General features: G+C 33.0%; 1 protein-coding gene across 2 annotated transcripts in view; it reads left to right on the top strand.

Annotated features, from left to right (window-relative positions):
- The first annotated feature begins 407 nt into the window (after positions 1-407).
- Positions 408-24024, top strand: part of LOC127833704 (uncharacterized) — a 42039-nt gene continuing 18422 nt past the window's right edge. Inside the window, exons 1-6 of one of the 2 annotated variants that reach the window (XM_052359120.1) lie at positions 408-458; positions 4715-5271; positions 6764-6913; positions 17522-17735; positions 17855-17978; positions 18166-18315. In XM_052359120.1, the coding sequence (XP_052215080.1) occupies positions 4717-5271; positions 6764-6913; positions 17522-17735; positions 17855-17978; positions 18166-18202 (1080 nt within the window). In that variant the 5' untranslated portion in view covers positions 408-458; positions 4715-4716 and the 3' untranslated portion in view covers positions 18203-18315. Of the gene's footprint in view, positions 528-4714; positions 5272-6763; positions 6914-17521; positions 17736-17854; positions 17979-18165; positions 18316-24024 lie in introns of both variants that reach the window. The other variant, XM_052359121.1, reaches the window with a different exon arrangement.

Raw genomic sequence — 24024 nt, 5'->3', positions numbered from 1 at the left:
TTTTCTACTTCGAATATAATCAGAATAGCAACAACTGTACAAAGTAGGAATCCGATTAAACAACAACACAGACGCAATACGAGTCCAAAGGATAGAGTGAATACTTTTTGACGAATTTACTCGATGAAAAAAAAGTTTGAACCTTTCCCAGGCTTTTAAAGCTATACTTAGTTGTTCAACTAGTCCCATATTCATCGTACATACTAAACAATTAAGCATAATATTGGACTTATCGGAAAGGTCATTGCTGATTATTGTTATTACGACATTCGCATAAGGAGAATAATAATATTTCCACATAACTATCGCTGCGATGGATTATAAATTGTCTATCGTCTACGGTATGTTCACTGTCTGCAACTTGTTTAGCCTTCAACGCAAAAGTGGCTCACACCTTAAGTGTTTATATTGTAGTAAACGCATCATTTCTATCGCGGATCGGAGCGCTAGACTGACATGTGAGTACTTGTTCAAAAATAATGGATGTGGAACATGTTTTTGAGGGCTACATGTGGCACATACATTCGGTATTTGTCTAATGAAACGTTAACAATTTCTTGTTTTGAAAAACTACATATAAATGCACGTGTATTAAATGTGTTTTGATCAAATCGAAAATGACCTAATTTTCAGTGGTGCATCGATTTATTGAGACGATATTAACTTTAACGTGTGCATTTTGTGTATTGGACTTAATTTGCATGAGCATGTACAGTCTCAAGTGTATAATCGAAAAAATATTATTGTAATTGTTCAAACTTGAATGTTTGAATAATAAAAAATATGTCAAATTTGGTTAAGGACATGATAAGTCAACGTTTGTTTTACTAAAACATGTACTGCCTATTTTTGGTCGAAATGTATCTAGGACATGCTTTCCGATTTAAATATCCGCATGCTTACTTACTTGTGTTACCTTTTGCTTCGTATTTGCACACCCTAATTCAAATGATTAAACTTACCGAATGATGGCTGTGAGTTTTTATTGAACGTTCAAATGATTTATTACAGATAACGTAAAGTGCAGTTAGATATGAATGCACCTTGTGGAAATGTGTGCCATAGTTTCCGATCAAAAGAATGCTTATCACATGATAGGTGATATTCATACAAGTGAAGTGGTTTTACGTCCATAGAAATGATGACATTTAAAACACAAAATAGTTAAACGAATGAAAAACTTCTTTTATGTTATTTAGGCCTTACGTAAGTTAAGTATATATATACACTTTAAACTTCGAATACTGCGCAACATGTTATATGAAATAAAGTTTTTTGTAGACTTTTTAATGTAATGGATTTTTTATTAACGACCTTTAAGACACAGCGGTAGTATTAAATATTGCGTTTATGGGTGCGATTGAATTGTGTAGTCATTTGGCATATCAACGTATACATAAAATATGATAAAATAAGTATTTATTTGATTTCGATATAAATGAAGAAATAAATGGCGCAATATTTAATACATACATGGACAATAATTACACATTTCGTCCCAATAGGTAATACATTTTATAAATTGCTAATGTCTTTAAACACGTTTTGATTATTGATCCGTAATGGGCAATTGCCAAATATAATAAAATGTATTATTGTCTTAATTAGCATAATTTCACAGAACTACATGCACAATTTTAGGTAATTTTACTGCAGCAGAAGACAGCCTGTAATTATGTTAACAATAGGTTTAAGAGCTTTTGGGACATTTTGGCCAGTCTAGTGTTTATAACAGCTAGTGCGATGACATTGGTAAGTTTATCATTGAAATCTGTACATATTGGCTGCTTTCAGGGAAAACGGGGCTTTATGCTGCATTAAAAGTCTGTCATGTGGGCAAAATTTGTCTCAATAATTTAAAGAAAATAGATACAGTATTAAATACACATATCACAACATGTACATGATTATCGGCTTTCTATTCTTTAGCAAGGCAACAACAATTCTGAAGATGGTTGCCAGTGCAGCGACCAATTGTGAAAAAAGACATATTGTTGTTATTTGTCTAAGTAATCTCTATAACATAAGTATGAGGATAAACAGTCACACACATCTCCTGTTCTTTAAGACACACTCTTTAAAATTTGAATGGGTTGTGTTCATTTCAAACTTGCGATTTAAAAAACTATAACATAAGTTTGAAAACTGAGTTGCTTCTAAGATTATGCAATAGCGAACAAATTCAGTGCCTTCAGCGCTTTAATTAGTGTGAGCGTTAGCTCACACTAATGTTACAGAAAATATTTTGCAAATCAGTATGTGCTAAGAAGCCTTAGGTAAGGTATGGAAAGACAACCACTGCCTGTTGCAGGAAACGACACATGATATATAGAGCGTCTGCTAGGAAAGAAATCCACCAAATTTGCCTGTAAATACTAAACTGCAGAGGGTTTATATCACTAACAGTGTTTAACAGCTTGTGAGACGAGATTAGCCAGTCTAGTGTTTATCATTGAAATCTGTACATATTGGCTGCTTTCAGGGAAAACGGGGCTTAATGCATGTCAAATAAGATAAGCCTGTGCATACTGATTAGCCTGTGCAATGCGCACAAGCTAATCAAGGACGACATTTTACAACCGCGAACACCTACAGTGCCTTCAGCGCTTTGATTATGGATGCCCAATATACAGCAACTATACCAAGAAATAAAAATGCAACATGCATGATTCGTATTTTTAGCAGTAAATCATCCAATTTAGCCATAATGTTGTTTCAATTTAAAAAATTGAAGAATGCGCAAAACAATTGCAACATTTGTATCAATAAACATGGGTTATATGCTATTTTAAATCAAATTTCGTTCGAAAAGAAAATAAAACGCGTCGCAAAAAGTATGCGATTCGTACCTGCGCGAGAAGATCCTAAAAGAGAGATTTAGTCAATCGCCTTAACCACTCGGCCACGACAACTTCACATTAGAATCTGCTTAAATTAGATATCCATAAGTAAACAGGTAAAAAGGCTCTAAGATCATTGAAGAAATCGCTTGAAATCATTACGGGTGCGCTACCTTAAAGAATGAAAATGTTTATGACAGCAAATATTAATGGTCAAGTTATAAGTTATTGCATTTTGGTCTTATTCAGTCGTTTTTAGCCAAAATGACGATTAGACAATGTTTCGAGTGAATTAACTACATACAAATTTTAGCTAACCATCCTGTTGCAAACGTTCATGTAATCGATGTAATATTTCATTATCGATTGACATTGGTCTTTACAGACTTGAAAAGTACACAAATACCCTATTGCTTTATGAATCGTCTGCGCAATGTGCACAACTTAGTTATTCATCAGCGTTAGTTCGGTTTTTAAATTAACATGGTATTTTCAATCGATTAACAAGTTTCAAATATGGCATAACAGAAAACAAATACTAATGTTAGTTTAATTCAATTCAATATTTGGAAACTCGAGAATCTACAGGAAACAAAATCCTGTTTACATTCGCTATTTGTTTTCGCAAATGACCAATGCCTGTACAATACATAACAATAAATATATAACGAACTTTAATATAACAAGGCTTAATTTTGCAGTCACAGTAATGGGACTGTCGATGTATATCTATGGTGTTGTTGAAAACGTTTAAACATCATGCACAACTTCATAATAAGCCCAGCTAAATGACACAATACTTAAGACTTATTGTAAATAAACTGTACTAGTAGGGACTTGAAATGAAAAACATTTAAGGAGAATGGCAGTTTGATTTAAATGTGTCATATTGACCGACAAAATTACAACATTATGAACTGAAATAAAATAAATCATTTTCGGGATTGGTTAGAAAATACACAAAAAATGCAAGCATAAAGAAGAAGAAGGACGACGTATGACTCAGTGATCGGTTAGTATAGATGAACATTGGCTGAAAATGTAACATCATCAATATCATACTATAAACTTATAGCATAATCTTACTTTCAGTGTGAACAACCGTTCAACATTTTCCGTTATCATAATCCAATGTTTCGAAAAGAAATAATGTACACTGTTACTTTGTAAACAAGCTTGTAATACATTTATTTGCCATGCATGCGAAACATATGTAGGGTATATATTTTTTACAATATCAATCAAACACAGTTTTTTTTCAATGTCATTTCACCCATGAATACGACAAACAGTCATCTTTCAGAGACAATATTTTCAAGTTGTTCCCATATTTTACATCGGTCAAGCACAATGCATGGTGTCGCGCCATTTCAAAAGACATACGTTTTTTGTGATAACAGGTGGGGCTATTTACTGCAAACTTTAAGATGAAGTCAAATAACGTATTGGGATACATTAAGTACATTTAACGAACTAATCATACCATAGTATCTGATTCTTATCTATATTGTGTAGTTAAATAAAATATGAAAAAAGGAGTCATCAAGGATATTGGAAAATTTGTCTCAGTGGCGTTGTTCATATTGTTTCCGCCAAGCGATCCCGAAATCCCAGATTCCACCCCAGCTCTGGTCGTTGGATCTCCTCAAAGATACCAAGCACCAGTTCAACAGAAAAATTGTACTCGAGAGTGTATCAATAATTCTAAGAGCTGAAAGATGCAATCGAGCTTAACTTACACTAAACGTCTTTGGTAGCGAATATTATTTAGCCAACATTTTTCGAACGTTATCGTTTCAATGAAGTTTGTGTGGTTATGCACTGTGAAACTGCAGTTAGATAAGTAACAATAGCGTTTATTTTTTCATTTGTAGAAATGATGGCAACGTCCTCCAGTGAAATACAAGATGACCAAGTGGAATGGCTTTCAACTCTTAGAGACATTGAATATGAAATTTGTGTGACAGAACAGCTCATAGATGCGAACGTGAAATCTAACGACAAGTACAAAGATGCATACATAAGCTCTGTTGAATCATGCAGGGAGGACTCAATCGCTCGGCTTGACCAATTAGTTGAAAAAGCGAAACATGAAGGTATCAGCATTCACAAGAGTAATGACGAAAGTTTAAAACAACTTGAACAAACGTGCAAGGAAACTAAAGATAGAATTGAAGAGCAAAAATCTATAGTCCGCGACTTATCGCAGAAAAAGCAGCCACGGCAATTATATGTTATATTGAGGAAGGAATTACAGGAGATGCGTACTGTCATAAAACAGTCATCTTTTCATAATCATATTGTACAATTTGCATTTGAAATCAATTCTAAAGTACATAATTTTCTGCAGAGCGAAATCCAAGAGATAGGCACACTTCAAGAAATATGCATGGGTAGCGATGAAGTGGTCGATGATACACACAGTTTATCGGTAGGTGTTGTTTGCTAGTTTAGCTGTTTAAAACTGCTCGTATTGCGAATTTTCTCTATTATATGCTGCACTACTAGGAATGTAATTTTACTCAAGGTAACGCGTACAAATTGAGAAAACAAAATCCCTTTCGCTCAAAGCGCTTTCAACAATAACGACCATTCAACGTTTTTCTAACAGAAGAAATGCATTAAGAACCTGTACGGCATTTGCTATTTTAAGACTTGTTTCCCTTGATTTATGTATGATTATGTTTAATGAAGTTAAACTGAACATGTGTGGAACTACATATAAAAAAATACAACATTCCAGCATGAAATAAACAATATTAATTTAAACCGCAAAACTAATATATTCACATTTGCTGTAATGTATTGATCAAATTTTTCCCGTTGTGGTAAACCTGCCCACGACGTGGAATCGCATTGTTTTTGCACAATTATTTTGATTGTGTACATTCATTTAAACGTTAAGCTCAAATCTATCCTATGTAATAATTGCTCCAATTATTTCTCTGCAATAAAAATAAGTTTGTTTGTGTGTAGGTTGCATCGTATATATCGCGTATGTTTTATTGTTCCGCTCAAAACCGGCAACTGTTACTGGTTTATATGCTTATACTGTATACATATGAGGTAGTATTATATAATGTGAATTCTGTACATAATTTTGAACAAATGCATATTAGTAATTGCTCCTCATACCAATTTTCGATAATTTAAAATTAAAGTTACGGTTAAATACATACGAAGTCGTCCAATTAAAAAACATTATGAAACTGTCTGATGACTTGCTTACATAATAATGGTGTTTCAGTCAAGAAAACTCGTGTTATAAAATGATGTTTTATAATGCATCGAATAACAGGGCGTGTTTTAAGTGCGCAGTTGGAGTGAAGCTTGAGTGGAGATCCATAAAACTAAGCATTTTATCGCAAACATATTTCGATAGCAAACAATGATTTTCGAATATTAAACAATGACGATATTATATTGAAAGACCTGTCATGGTTTTTGCGTGGAACAAAATCACTGTCACTATTTAAATGATTTCCACTCGAAAAAACGAGAAGTGCAATACACCTTAACGTTAAGACATCTGGATACAAACTGTTCATAACATTACTTCTGCATTTTACCAATTCGCCATTTTTCAAGAAAATTCATTGCATCGCAAATGATAAAACATATGTTTTCTGTTTGATAATTGACACAAATTTAGGTAACATTATGAAACTATGTATTAATCATCTAAACTTAGGCCTTGCTTACGATCACAGATAGGATGTTAGAGGTTAAGGTCAATTTAGTAGTATGAATGAATAAAGAGATGAATAATAGATTAATAATATACGAATAAACAAACGATCGAACGAACGAACAAACAAATGGACCAACGAATGAATGAAAAAGAAAGCATATCTCTGAAGCTCGTGCCTTGACAACGCAATAACTGAAACATAAATGCATGATAGCTTTTTTTTTAATTGCAGAACTTAAGCTCATTAAAGTTAACAGCACCACCCCCACTTCCACCGAAACCTGTCCTTAAACATGTTCCAACCTCGCAGAAGAAAAAAATGAGAATGTGTCAACTCAACAACGATGACATTCTACTTGATACCCACATTTGCAAGCTAGAAGTAAGTTTAGCATTCAATCTTGTTTATCATTACGTTTCTCTCTTTCATTTTATTACCATCATCATCAATACCATTGTAATTGCATAAGCTGAATAAGCATATCTCCAATAAGCACTTTAACCATGATAACATTATAATGATGATGATAATACATTATTATTATCATCATCATCAATATTACGAACAACAGAAGCAGAACATTATAATGCGTATTATTCACGTCATATTCATGAATGTCATCATTCAATAAAATCCGTTTGAACATGTGTATTCAGTGAACTTTCGATCCGATTATGTTCTATGTAATTCTTGCGGATTGCAATACCATTTGAGTAAGTATCGAAATATTTGTATAGAAAAAGCACATGTTGACATTATCGAACAGGAATAGACACTAAAATTAACATTATGCTACGATTATCCACGAAATATTTATCCCCATTATATACGATGACATATGAGTTAGATTATAATAAATCAGAACAATATTACAAAATAAAGGGTTACATTTGCGAATAGCATGCGGTGAACCAAATAGACGTTTGGTAGAACTAAGAACTTCTACTAAGAACAAAAGAACACATAATTATTTTAAGTGTACGTTTATATAAAAAAATGTGTTTATGAACAAACCACATATAACGTGGTTTACTGTATGAAGTGGAAAAGTGTTCGCTTTGCATAGAGTGATATTTCGCAGTTTCTTGAACTTGAATAATGTACATGATTTCACAACAACGCGTGGCTTGATTCCTTTGCATCGGACCCAAAAACTACGGTTATTTCCACCATTATAAGCACTAAGCCGTTAAATAATTCTAAAAGACATTAACGTCGTACTGTTAACGAATTTTGTTAAAAAACGATTAAGAATGTACATTTCAAATTGTGTTTGTGGTATTGTATGCAATAGATGAAAACAAATGTTTTAAATTTATTTATATTTATAAAGAAATAAATTATTATCACAGTACACGTACGTTATTATGCCTCTTGAAAATAAAAGTAAACATCATTATATATGAATTTTCTGATCAAAATTGTTATTTTTAGTGAATAGAGGAAATACATTTTCAAGAATAAACAATATAATTTTAAATGTTTTGGCGAAGTACATTATAGTATTATCATAGTACCAGTTTCGGTCTAAAAATCCAGAACAATTTTTTAAATTTCATAACCCCTTGTTGCAAAAAAATCATGAAAACTAGAATTTTCAGAGTAACCTATTAAAATAAAATAAAAAATGCTTTATTAGACCCTAGATATTATTTTTGCAATCATTTTTCATCAATTACAAATGTTTAAAAAAAATTGTTTCATGCTACTCATGGTACCAGTTTTTTGTCGAAAATTAATTACATTTTTTTAAAATGGGTTACCCTTTGTTGCCAAAAAATTCATAAAAAATATAATTTTCAAAGATATCCTTTTAAACAAAAAGAAAATGCCTTCCTAAAACCTTAAATATTATTCCTTCAAGCATTTTACATCAATAATTATTAATGTTTGAAAAAATCATTGGTTCATGCTAAATACTGTTTGATATACTGTAAATAATGTAACTACACATCCAAGTAGTGAGTCCATCAAACTATTGCAACCGAAACACCTGGTGTTCCAAGGCACCAGCCGAAGTCAAATGCCTTCTGACTTAGGGCATTTTACTATTTATATTTGTATGCATTTGTATATGTTTGAAAAAATGTATAATCTTAAATGACATCTTCTGACCATGCATGTCTTAGATTTCAAAATCCAGGCCCTGGTCTGACACATTGGTAACATTAACGTTAAACTGTTACCAGGCTTCTGAATTTAATTAGCCAGGTCACAGGAAAAGGGCAGTCTAATCAGTATCCAATTAAACTATTTGTCTTTGTCAGAAAACCGCTATTAAGCAAACAGCTTTCAAGCAACTACAGGCTGAACTGGATCTAAACTGGCCACAATCGCCTTAATGTCTCTTTTACTGGGATACAGGTCATATAACTTTAAAGGGATCTTTTTACGTTTTGGTAAATTGACAAAAATTGAAAAAAGTTGTATCGGATTCTTAAGTTTTCGTTTAAGTTATGTTATTTTAAGGAAACAGTATTACTGAACATTTACCATGGTCTAATATAGCCATTATATGCATCTTTTAACGATTTAAAAATTATAAAGCAATGCAACGCGAAACGATTGAATAATTTGGAGAATTATGTTGTTGTTGTTTAATTGAGTGAAACTACGAAAATTGCTTATATTAGGTATAAAATACGTCAACCATTTATACTTGGCAGAAAAGTCGAGAAGGCTAATGCGTTTTTACTCCAGAACTAAGGGGTCACTGGTTCAAGCCCTGCGGCGGACTACATTTTTTAAAAGAATTATATTCTGGATTTCTAACTGGAGCTTTTAAGATCCAATGCTTACATTTATCAATATAAAGCATTTCATGACTAACTTCAAAACATGTTAAAATCTGTGAAAAGGCCCCTTTAACATAATATCTACTCCTATAAATATGAGGTCGATATACATGGACTAAACGGTAAATTACGTCTTATTATTTGGACTATGATATCAACTACTTAAATAGAAAGAAGAAAAAATTCATACAAACAAGTAACTTGAGTAAAGAGTTTGTAATCAATGTTGTATTTCAGGACAGCTTTGTTATATGCAAATCCCATACGAGCTGTTGATATCGGGTATCATAGCCATTTAATAAGTCGCAAAATGCTCGAACAAAATTTATAAAGGTTAATGTGACTTTAATTGATAACTAAAAATACCAGTATCATCAGTATGCCAGTTTTGCCTTGTCAATCTGTCGAGATCCAGAAAGTGCTTCATTTCACATTGAATATATCCTTCGAATTCCATTTATTGTTGCATTACTAAATAGCGAAACAAGCCGATTTAAGCTGTAAGAAAGTTTTGACACGAGTGTTATCAAGTCTCTCATGGGCGAAGCCATTGTTGTAGAAATTGATCCATTCCCATCGAATATATCCTTCGAATTCCATCCATTGTTGTCATTAGCGGAGATTTAGTGAATAAATAATTCATATATCATAAATGACAGCTTCTACATTGCGAATCAAGCCAATTTATGCAGTAAGAAAGTTTTGAATCGAGACTCTCATGGGAGCGGCCATTGTTGAATGTTGAAACACGAACGACAACTCTGCTAGGAGAATGTTATCAATGAAAATCAACGAGCAATCTCCTACGCAGTGGCGAATGCCCAAGGGAAGTAACTGAATAATCGAGTTATCTCAATCGGACTGGCTCGGTCTTTTACATAGGTCGCCATTGTGAAGAATTTTTTTATGGCTGTTCCAGCATCGTCAAAAATGTTAACATATCTAACTAGAAGTTGAAACAGTTTTACTTGATTTCTTTCTGATATATGTTTGAAAAGGCCGCGCTAGCACAGATGGTATATTCTACTCTCTTTAGTGCCAGACACAGATAATGGCAGTGGCAGAGAAAATGGGTATTATGGTTCAAAAATCACATTTTCAGGTTTTGCCATATTTTATATTCACTATCTTTTAGAAAAAAAATGCAAAAAAAATAGTTGCTATCATTGTTAGTTTTCGAGATAATATTGACCTTACCTTAATACCACTGTTCAGTGCATAATGACTCATTTTCCGTAAATATGCTGACAAAACATTAATATAAGACAAACACTAGTAAATGAACAATATGCAGCAATAGTATGCTATTTTATTCCTTATTTCGACACATACAAACATTGTATTTGTGTCATCTGACATTTTAAAATATGGTTTCCATGGTAACATAATTTGAAAATTGTTTTTCTCTCAAAAGAATGATGTTTCTGTCGTTATTTAATATACTATACAAAAATAAAAATTTCAAATGAAAACTGTATACTTTTTTTAGTATTCATATTCCAGATTTACCGTCTGAAAATATAAGTAAAGCAATGATAATAATACTACAGCATTTTTGTGTGTAGACAGTAATGCACGAAAATACCATGGTCACTTAAGGTGTTCGACTTCACTTTTCAACATATGCTAATGAACTATTTTCATTGCAAATTGACTTAAACAAACATGTCCCACATCTGTATACACACACAATAAACATGTTACACAATTTTATATGAATATCAAAAATAAGTCTTGTTGGTTGCAATGGAAACTAATGATAAATAAAAAAGACCATAGCAAAAAACCTTGGTCTTTGGCTGTTCATGAATTATGTGACTGTCATAATTTTCTACAAATACAATACGTACAGGTGAAGGTCATTATGTGACAGTCCAAATTGTTTACAAATATAATAGGCGCATTTTGATGTTTATAATTATGCATATCAAAATGCAATGCAGATCTTATTGATTTACAGCATTCGTTGTCAAAATTGAACAATTAGAATTATAAAATAATTACAAAAGAAGCAATTGTCCCGAAATAAAAATATGTTGCACTTTCGTTCAAAATATTGTTCACATTTAATAAACTCAAAAACATGATAAACACTACATCCCAATGCAGTATCTGTTATGTTACAGTGAAAATGTGCTTACCATATAAATGATATAACATTAAACAGTGATAACAATAATCTATACTCAAATGTTTGATCCAAATAGTTATCTTGAACATAACAAACATATTTTAACTTTTTACTAATATACAGCTGATCTTTATGCCATTTGCTTCAAATTGTGAAATATATTGTTTAAAATTTGATTACATATGATGACATTTTTATAAATTATAAGCCTGAACGAACCGCTTTTTTCATATCATGAGTAGTGGCATTCTTTGCTCAACTGTAAGTACATTAATGCATATTTGCATGACAAAACCTCTGTCAAAATTTTTTATTTGTACTTAGAACAAATATAAGTCTGAGAGGATAAATCACATTAATGGTATTTCAAGTATATCATGTACTGATTATTCATCATGAATATTAAAAATTGCGTGTACAATCTTTTTGCAAATACATAACTGACCCTTACATAAAGTGATCTGAAAGTTGTCAGTTTACACAGTATTACTAATGGAGAAAAGCAAAATAAATAAAATTATGAACATGTGCAAGTACCCAAACCTAAATAGATTGCTCTTTTATTTGCTGCACAAGGCCTTTCAACATCAGGCAATAGGCATGTCAAATTTTCAAACATGCCATCTGAGAATGTGACCGGCAGTGATAACGTAACTACCTCATTGATGCTGACACCTTTTATCAATAAGTAAAACTTGGTTTCCTGAACATTGTAAAGTTCAATGCAGGTAACAAATCCAGGATCTGTTGAACTGAACGCAACCTTATGGTACTGAAAAAGTCCCGTCCATGGCACAAACAACAGCCAGTCAGAGAAATCAAACGTCTCATCACCATAGGTGGGCACTTGTGTCGGCTCATATTTATCTTCCCACACAGCTTTCCAACACCTGTACTAATCACATAAAATATTAACAATGGATTATTGCATGTGTATAACAACCCAGTCTACAAATACCCTAAACAAATGCAACAGTCATTTGATGACATCTTACACGGACAAAAAAGAACCAAACAACCTTGCAATATATCCGATATCAACAACATAGTTATTTAAAATTGTGCCATAAAAGCATTGATATTATTTACTTTCAGTGGGCAAGGATTTTAAAGAAATTAATAGTATAATGCATTTTTATTTGTTAGTTACAAATGTGTGTCTTTCAAATACGTATACATACCTAAATACGTGCAACATTGTACCCAATAATTGAGTCATAACTACCAGCAGAATTTCTACATCTATGTTTGTAAACTTGTTCTTCTTAATTTCCAAAGTGCTGATCTGAAGCAAATTTGTTGTGTCCAGGCCTGAAAAAAATACATTCCGAAATATAATGGATTTCTCTGCATTAAGTCAATTCATTATATTTCAACGATAGAAGATTATATATGTTTACTCATATTAACTATTACTTATAATGCAACTTAACCAGTATATTTTCAAATTAGAGATCATTGGTAGGCAAATGAAATGGGTAACAAAAATGTATAACTTTATATGGGAGCAGCAATAAAACTTTCAATTGTCTGACTCTCACAAGTGGCATCCTGCCAGATAATGGTGCATTTCTGCAGGACTTATTGTTTATTTACCTTGACCACAGTCATATTCTTTTTCATTAAATGGTATATTGTTATGTTGTTGGTTTTTTAATGAATGGTACATGTACAAGTAGCAATTACTTGCAATTTGTTTAAACGATAACATATTGGAAAACAAGATGCGTTTGTGAAACACAATGTCCCCCTATATGACGTTTGACCTTGAAGGATGACCTTGACCTTGACCATTCACCACTCAAAATGTACAGCTCCATGAGATACACATGCATTTCAAATATAAAATTGCTAGCTTCAATATTGCAGTAGTGACATTACATGAGCAATTTTGACCCATATATTTGATCTTGAAGGATGACCATGAACTTGACCTTTCACCACTCAAAATGTGCAGCTCCATGAGATACACAAGCATGCCAAATATCAAGTTGCTATCTTCAATATTGCAAAAGTATTCATAAAATAAGCGATTTGGGCCACATATATTTGACCTCTGACCTTGAAGGTTGACTTTGACCTTGACCTTTTACCACTCAAATTGTGCAGCTCTATAAGATACACATGCATGCCAAATATCAGGTTGCTATCTTCAATATTTCAAAAGTATTCATAAAATTAGCGATTTGGGCCACATATATTTGACCTTTGACCTTGAAGGATGACCTTGACCTTGACCTTTTACCACTCAAATTGTGCAGCTCCATGAGATACACATGCATGCCAAATATCAAGTTGCTATATTCAATATAGCAAAAGTTATTGCAAAATGTTAAAGTTGGCACAAACCAACCAACAGACCAACCAACCAACAGACCAACCAACAGACCAACAGACAGGGCAAAAACAATATGTCCCCCACTACTATAGTGGGGGACATAAAAATGTCTAAACAAAACTGTTTCCGATATCATAATAAAGAATTTTAGACATGGTCTTCGTCGTTGTTTACAGAGTCTGACATTGTAAGGTTGACAAGTGTTGCTATGTCTGATTTTACAACCAGGTATAAATGTTGACTGCTTTATTTTAATAAAATTAATTTCAATAATGTCAGTGACATAAACATGTTCACTGCAAGGATTTAAGTACACATGCCAACAGCCACATGCCTTTTCAAAGAATTCTTCAAGTTGTTTTTGGTACCGGTGACTTGAGAATAACATTAAATGGAATAAGTGTCAACATGTTAAAGGAAATCTGAGGAAGCTAAATAATGACCAGAATATTCCGACTCATCGCCTACATCACTTTTTCAACATGTTCATTACCATCTACATATTCATGTATGGTTTTTATTGGATACTTATAGTTTAATTGTAACTTGACAGAATTTCGACTATCAACCTCATGAATAACATCTTACACAATATTATACTTAATACTTACATACAGTAAAGGATTGTGTAAATTGGTTTGTTCGTGACATATTTTTTCACTTATTTAATTAACAACCAGTTTCACGATGCTGATGATTTGTAAACAAAGACATATGACCTTAAATTTAAAATGTCAGAATTTCACCTCCGGGTTATTTATTATTTAGTTTTCTAACAAATTAAGACAATACAAAAAAGCGAAAGCGGCAGTAAAATCCACACTTACCTTCTTTGTGATGTATCCTCATATTTATCAACCATGTATTGAACGTATAATCAACACTAAGCAATTATTTCGTTTAAAGACTGCTCAGCTGTGTACCGCGCCATTTTGAAAACCGACAAAATGTTTTGAGGGCCTTTGTCGATTTGTCGAAATAGCTGATTAAGAAAATACAATTTCTGCTGAAAACTATTGCCTGTGCACGTGTTGTCTTATAATCACTTATTTAAAGAAGTAAAAACGTTGTTTCATTTGAATCGCAGCTTTAAAAAGCGTGTTATCGGCCAATATCTAATTGACATAATAAAATCACGTTTTTCTCAACAACGTCATTTGCGCAACAATACCCAAAATCGCTGCGAACGCCACTATGGTACACGATCGAGTTCTTGAACGCGCCGTTAGCGGCAAAAACAAATAGGTTGCATAGATGCTTTCACAGAGTGCATTTTACACAAAAAAAGATAACTATTGATGCAAAGCATTAAAGGGCGTCGGGAATTTCAGTGTAAAAGGCACTCAATGAAGTTACATGGAACGAATTTTTTTCTACTGTAAATATTAATATATTGGCCGATTATTTATACAAAATAGAAAAAGATACTGGTATAACCATTATCTATTATTTTGTGTCATAAACCCCAAATAACCATAATCTATGATGTTGTGGTATAACCCCCAAATAACCATTATCTATGATTTGGTGTTGTAACCCCCAAATATTTCATAGTTCATTTTATTTACATTGGTTCCTTTTTTTATGGCATCCGTGTGCAGTTTTCATTAATCTAACAGAACTGTGTAGGTTTAAAAAAATCTGCTTCATCTTGTAAGCGTTATATCATTTATTTCTCAACTTCAATGGGAGATGAGTGTGAACTTATTCTTACGTTGCTCATATACGATAGAGGTTGAGTACTGATTGATATGAAAACACTGTAAAAGTTTTAATGTGTTTACGAACCCCCCACCCTCTCACACATATATTTCATTGGCATAATAAAAACAAAAAATGGTTACAATAAAACAGCATTTTTATTTAAACTAAAATGTCTACATCAAAACAAAAAGTTAACATAGAACACAAATAAAATAATTTGGTTCTACTGGGGCTCGAAGCTTGAGCCTCTCACATGTGAAGCGAGCGTGTAACCACTACACTACGGAACCGCTTGAAAAATCGCCTTCTAACTAAGATATTAATAAGTATCTGTAGTGTAACGGTCATCAATAAAGCAGTAAACCGTGTTATCGCTGTCGTCTTGTAAAATTGAAGAAAATACGCGTTAACCAAAACTCGAACAGCAAAAGTATGCGCTATTGTTACAAAAACCACCAAATAAATATATTTTGATTATGTTTAGTTTTTATACAAAACCAGAAAGTTCCACCTGTTCGCGTATTTGCCCAGTCCTTGTGATCTTTTATTATTGCCCAGTCCCTGTGATCAGTTATTAATTAAAAGAATTAGCTTTGTATTATTGGCAATAAATGTTGTAGTAAATGTAATAGGCACAAATGCAGTACTTATTTACACTAATTTACACAAAATATCACCACTATACAAGATATTCTGACAACAAAAATATATAAATTGATCTGTAAAATATCTTCTCCTCCCATAAGCGAAAAAAAACGTATTACATACGAGTCGCCGCACTTCAGTGCGACGCCAATAACATATTAAGTTTAATAAGTTAAACGAGAGCAAACAACACGCATGCATTGGATTGTAATTCATCCGGTATACATGAACACAAAGGGAAAATCATGCCAAAATCATGCCAAAATCAATCTAAATAATCATCATTATCATCATCATCATCATCATCATTATCATCATCATCATCATCATCATCATCATCATCATCATCATCATCATCATCATCATCATCATCATCATCATCATCATCATCATCATCATCATCATCATCATCATCATCATCATCATCATCATCATCATCATCATCATCATCATCATCATCATCATCATCATCATCATCATCATCATCATTATCATCATCATAATCATCATCATCATTATCATCATAGAACCACCAGCTGCGTTACATATGGTAAGTATTTCACCATGTAGAAGGTTCTACGCAAGAAGATGCAATTTATACTTTCCATTGCATAACAATCTAGCATTTCGTAGTTTTGGCATTCCGTAGAGAGAGTTTATGGTTAAAAATACGTAGGGAATTAAGTCCATGAGTACTCATTTAGCTCAAAACACCATGCCCAGGCGGATTTAATGACGAATAAACACAATGGATAATTCGCGCAATACAATGTTAAACAACTTTTTTTCAAACGTAATGTTCAACACAACAATTGTAGTTTACAAGCTTGTAACATTTCGTTTAAGTATAATTTAATTTAAAAAAGAGTAGTTGGTTTAGATAAGAAACACAATCGTTATTAAAGAGAGAAACTAATAATAATATTCCGTTTTTATTCTTTAAGTTTTAAAAATAAATGCTTCAAGATTTCTTATTTTGCATAAAATATTCATAAACTCTATGTCAAGATACTGTATGGCGTGTTACTTCTATTCCAATTTTGATAAATGTACAACATTTAAATAGGCCTACACTAATATTAAAAATATGCTTTATTTTGTACGTTCTGTAATGAATTAGAAAATAAATTAACGTATAATTAAAACATTCATTTAAAGAAAATAATTTCTATAATGGATAAATACAAATTTTATATAGTCTACATAAATCAAACAAGGTAAGGATCATTGTGAAATTATAGACGAGTCTTAGCTCCCTGAATGACATGTCAGTTTTTATCCGTTTCAGACAGTAAATACTTACAAAGGGAGTACAGCGGTTCAGCAGTTCGTGTTACCCTTTATGAACTTATACCCATGAATTATGATCTTTTCAGGGCTCTTGTTTTGAAGTTTATAAAGGCGTGCTTAAATCGTCAAGTAGAACCATCGCCGTTAAAGCCTGTTTTGAAACAATGTCGGAAGACCAAGGAAAGACGCTTGCTAAAGAAGGAAAACTGTTAATGCAATTCGACCACAAAAACATCGTGAAGCTCATTGGTATTGCCGCTCAGAGAAAACCGGTTATGCTAGTTATTGAGCAATTTTCAGGTATAATATTGAAACAAAATAGTTTAAAATTAAGCAGATACAATATTTGTTACGTACATTACTGTTACAATTTAATTTACTATAAATTATGAGCAAATAATACATAAAAAATCTTTTAGACGGAATCCTTCGAAATTACCTAATGAAAAACGGCAAGAATATGACAAATATACAGAAGGCTAACAGTTGTCTTGACGTCGCCAACGGCATGGTGTACCTTTCGAACAATCGTTGTCTTCACATGTGAGTGTTTGACTTTATGAAATGTGGGGATTTATTCGTGACGTTAAACTAAATAACAAGTATATAATTATAATGAATCGTGTTTCTTTATAATAATGATGCGATTACGATCATGCTGCTGCTGATTTTGATGATGCTTTTAGTATGAAGGAGATTTAACAAATAGTGGCGTTTGTAATTCTCACAGGGACCTTAGAGCTTCTAACTGCATGGTTGGTCGATAATAAAGTCGTTAAGATCTTCAACTTCACCAATTCGATAGAGGCAGACGAGTTAGACATTGTTGGAAACCGGCAACTTCCTTTGAAGTGGATGTCGCTAGAAACGATTATCAATGGTAAGCGAATAATGAAATTTTCCGTTATTTGATTATGGATTCCCACGACACGATGCACAAGAAATAAAAATCATGGTGAATGGTATATCGTTACATAACAAAATGAAGATCAGTCGATTTGAACGGAGTCTTACACACATCTTAATCGTGTAAAATGGTTAGTTGATTGGTTCGTAAACATTTATTATGTAAAAGCAATATAATAACTCGAATTTAAAACAATTATTACTTCATTTAAACCAAACTAATCGGCATAACAGATCGTTATCAAAACATATGCAATAAGTAACTATTTTTGTTTGAATATAGTGAATTACACATACCAAAAAACATGAATTGATTCAGTTTTAAGCTAATTATACCTAAATGGGTGACGCAATTTAATTAAACGACGAAAATGCTACACACATACAAAAATGCATACGGTATCCACAGGTCCAAAATACGTGTTTTCTCAGCCTTAGGACTAGCGACTGTGTATAAAGGACCTCGTTAATTTCAAAATAAATACAAACGTGCATATAGAGTACGTAACATGCAAGGATGCAAATATAATCACGTGCCGTCTTAATCGGTCACTTGCACGTGACAATCAATCTTATCATGTGATTTTAACGTTAAACGCTTACTGTACTGCCAATGGATAAGCTTCCAAGCGTCCCAAACACATTTTTCTCAGCCTTAGTACTAGTGTATGCTTGTAAAGCAAATAAACAGCTGCCATAATGATATAGTCACGTGTCATTCCAATGAATATTGAATACATGGTCATGCATCTAATATAATGTTCAAGTATTTAATTGTTAACGTACATTGCTGTTCTTCAGTACATTAAACTTTCAAAAAAGATGTTTCCTTTACTAATGACCAACGCGTTCATTTAGAATACACAAGCCCCTAACAAGATGGTATAGTCACGTGTCGTTTTAAGTCGCCGGCACAAATTGCCACTTTCATCCAATTCAGCATTTGTATTAGCCTTTTAATGTCCGTTTGCATGTTCCAGAGGCCGAACAAACTAAACAAGGGTTTTTTCCCGGAATAGGGATTTACACGTTTTTGTAGAATACACACACAGCTACCAAGATGATATAGTCATGAGCCGTCTAAATTCGTAACGTGCACAACAGTATTAATACAATACGGCGATTTATATTTTTAACGAAAAGTGACCAACGTTTTCAACAAAGCTGATTATATTCAACTAACATCTAAATGCACACGTTTACATGAACCATGACTATAATGTATGATGTAGACGTTACAAGACGATTTTAATGTAGAAACAGTATAAACTTATCCTTCTCTTTACCTCATTGGGAGCTTCAATGAAGCGAGGCGGTCTATTTGCAATGACAAGTTTGGTTTGTCCTGAGAGGATGGATTATGATACGAAATATCTTGTGTATGTATGCTTTTATTGCATATGTGTCTTTTCACAACTGTGAAATTTATATACTTGAAGCTTATATTTCTTTTATCATTGAACATTTATTGCAAGGGTATAAATTGACCAATCGTGAACTTAATTGATGATCCCAGAATGAAAGTTCACACTTAATGTTTTCAAAACGATGCAAACAGGATCATTAATCGAAAATACCTCGGCGGCTTAGTATTCGGATCAGTATGCAAAAGGTAGGATCTATAATTTTCTATTATTTAAAAAGAGTTGGTTGCGATGGTTCTATTCACCATTCAACAGCGTTTTATGAATTATGATGCTTGTGCATATTGCTGGGTAAAAATCACATGTCTTATTTCGATGTCTGTAACAATTTACAATATATACTCTTTCATGTTTTATAATAACGCATAAACAATAGGAAAAATTGACCTAAGCGACACCGAATACGGTAGTATTTTGTTCGGTCTTAAGTATATTTGTAAAAGTTAGGGATTACATATAATTTACATTCGCTACTTGAAGTGATAAAATTGTGAACGGATATTTTACGGATATTTTTCACAACAAGGTATTATTTAAACTTATTACTCGCGATAATTGCGAGATTTTGAACGACAACGACAACCTAGCAAAACCAAAAAGGCGGCGATTTCAAATTCAAATTCAAACAAAGACGCTTTAGTCAGCAATATAGTATACCGCTTGTTTTCATGAAGGAAAGCGAACTATTTAAAGGGCAAAAACCAGAAAAAATGAGTAATTGCAACACGTTGAGCTTTACCAAGCAATTGGACAAAAAATAAATGCCTCTCATATAACAGGTTTACAACGTGTACGTGGCATGTGGCGAATTTATTTGGACAAAATCGAGGACAAAGTTACATTGATGGCTGAATGGGTACGTTTAAGGGGGAAAACAATCTCAGTACTAAACAAACATCCCGACAGGTAAGACAGTGAGAGCACAATCAGAGTACGAATCAAATTGTCCGTCGATGATGGTAACATAACAAGAACTCTAACATTAAAAGAAGCAGATGTGATTTCGATCTACCGTGAAAAGTTACGGATAAACAATATGCTGACTAACTGTGAAACAGGAGATAGGGTGGCGATAGAGTCGGCAATTGCCATCAAAACACCTTCCCCTAAACTATGCTCTTTTGGATATTTATAGAACGAGTGTTTCACGCAGGCCAGCAAAACACTGAAAATAGGCCAATGAAATGTACAAAATGTTTACAAGAAGGACACATGTTCTCCAAATGTACAAACGAATGGATGTGCATAAACTGTGGCGGATCGGGTCACATAAAATCTGAATGCACGATGATCAATCACTCCGACACAGAACAAAGTACGGTTGAAACAGAATCATCGGACGACCAGTCACCGAATGACCAACCCATCGAGTCTGCGATAACCAATAACAACAAAAGCCCCGGCCTAGGCACAAAACCAAAACAAATCACCAAATGTTAACAACCCATGCAAAATGAGAAACACGAAAATCATAAGTCAATATTGAACTTTGTGAACCCAAACAAGCAAGTTTTCTCTAGAGCAAATCGAAATCGGCTAACGTGACCGAGCGCTCACCGCCGTCGCCAGCGGAAGAACTACATGACAAGTCAAAGTAACCCAGGCATAATGTTGTCTTTAACCAGTAACCGATCGGAACACTTATATGGACGTGGAACTAGTAAACCGAATGATTTACATTCACTATATTTAATGTCATAATAAATGACACATCGATTTGCTTGATAATTTACACCGTGTGCATGCTATTGATAGTATTGCCTTTGACTTTAAAGTGTTTGTATTATTTAGACACATATTTTAAAATGGAAAACAAGACAGCCTACACACACATCAAGAAACTTGCAAAATGTTATTATCAAAATTTTGTATGGTTACACAACGTCTTTAGCTTTAACGACTAGTAATCAGAGTGTTGATCACTTTTTTTCACTTTTTGCAAATAACAGATGCACGGACTAAATTTTGGTTCCATAATTGTATGCGGTTAAAACCAGCTTTTAACTTCCTTTTATCACGGGTAAAGAAAACATACGTAATCATTAATCTGTCAAGTCATACTTCAAATGAACGCCTCAGATGTAAAGGTTTATGTACGGTTTATTCTTTAAACCAGATTTCATCCCAACGACCATTACGTGCTTTTCATGCACTTCAACGAGCAATACAGGCTTTTCAATTTTTCATGTTATTACTGTTCAACATTATGCCGATAATAGTCCTTCCCCTACAATTTAAGCTGTCACTAAGCCATTCTCAATGTTACTTCATTTCATTTAGAAAACGGAAACGAGAAAAACAATTATTTCTCTTATTATGAGCGCATTACCAGTATTACATATTATTTTTCTTAATGCCCAAGGATTAAGATATCGCTAAAAAACGTGCTAGAGTAAATCAATATCTACTTTGCGAAAACACGGACATTGCATTTATACAAGATACCCATTTTTCACTAGATTTACATTGTTTATTTATTGAGGATTTTTCAGAATCCGACATGTATCATTCATACGGTGAACGGAACAGTAAGGGGTCTCAATTTTAATTAAAAAGCAATTACAATCTGAAATCCTTGACGTAATAAGTGATACACAGGGAAGATATATTTTAATGTGCATCGACATTAAAAATAATGTTTATACATGCCTTAACATATACGCACCAAACGATATGAAATCGCGAAATGTTTTCTTTGACACTTTATCTGAACTATAAATACAACATGCACAAGGAGTAAAGGTGATAGGCGGGGACTTTTACGTAATACATGATAAAATAGATAGGAAAACTGTATCACAAAGTAAAATCACACTTAACACGAATTTAAAAAATCTAATTGAAAACAATACATTAACGGATATCGGACGAGAGCTTAATCCCTCAAAACTGCATTACACATGAAAAAGAAACAACACAACTGAAATGAGTCGTATTGATTTTTGGCGTAAAGACTCAAACATTATCCCTATGGTATATTCAGCCGATATTGGACCAGCAATAATCAAGACAACGGATCACATGGCTATTTCAATTGAACTTTAATTACCGTGCAGTATAGGTCCTGGGTTCTGGAAACTAAATACTCAATTCTATCAGATACAGGCTACATAATATTGAAAAACAAAGTAATTGACGACTGCACGAATTTAAATATGTCAAATAGTACCGTTATTTGGGAAATATGCAAGTACGAAATCAAAAGCGCGCGAACGCCATGATAAACTTGCTTTCCTCGAGAAACAAATTAATAACCTTCTCATTCAAAACTCGAACACCCAACATGATACTCTATCAACAATTGAACTTGAAAACGAAATAAAATAAAATATATGACCTTAAAGCGAAAAGAGCACGCATACATTCTAGACTGCATTATATAGAAGAAGGCGAGCGTAATATAAAATATTTTTTAGGTATAGAAAAATCACGACAAAACAAAAAGCCTATAACATCATTGCGCACTGAAAACAATACAATATACATTTACAACTTGGATGAAAATTTAAAATACGAAGTTGAATTATACAAAACACTTTATAAATCTTGCGCTGCTGATAGTCAAGAGATAGAGTCTTATTTATATAACTCGCCTTTTACGCACACACTATCAGATAATGACGCTAACCTATGCGAATGAAATATATCATTAAATGAATTGACTGATGCTCTAAATTCTATGAAGCTTAATAAAAACCGTGGCCTAGATGGACTTTTCGTCGAATTTTACGAAACATTTTGGAAACAAATATCTCCACTTCTTTTTAACTGCATATTTGAATGCATTTCAATGGAGTGAATTATCAAGATCTCAAAAACAGTGCATTTTTTTATAACTTTACAAAAAGGTGACCCCGAAAACCTCGAAAATTGGCGTCCTATATCACTACTTAGCACGGATGATAAATTAATAGCGAAATTACTAGCACAACGTTTACAGAAAGTATTGCCAAAAATAATTAGTTTAGATCAACAAGGTTTTATTTAAAATAGAATCATTGGATGCAACATACGCCAGATCCAAGATATAATCGGCTACTGTTTGACATACATGGCGCGATAAAATTTTTAGACTTCAAAAAATATTTGACACTGTAGAATTGAATCTCATGGTAGAAACATGTTTGGTTTGGTTTTAAACAAGTCTTTATTAATTGGGTCAAGACGATATATACAAATATTTTCTCCTCAGTCACAAATAATGGCTGGATGTCATTTTTATTTCAAAGTTACTAGTGGAATTAGACAAGGGTATCCAC

This window comes from Dreissena polymorpha, chromosome 6, assembly GCF_020536995.1.
Source record: "Dreissena polymorpha isolate Duluth1 chromosome 6, UMN_Dpol_1.0, whole genome shotgun sequence".
In the NCBI taxonomy this organism is placed as follows: domain Eukaryota; kingdom Metazoa; phylum Mollusca; class Bivalvia; order Myida; family Dreissenidae; genus Dreissena; species Dreissena polymorpha.
The sequence above is the reverse complement of the archived record's forward strand: the minus strand, read 5'-3'. Positions and strand labels throughout refer to the sequence as shown.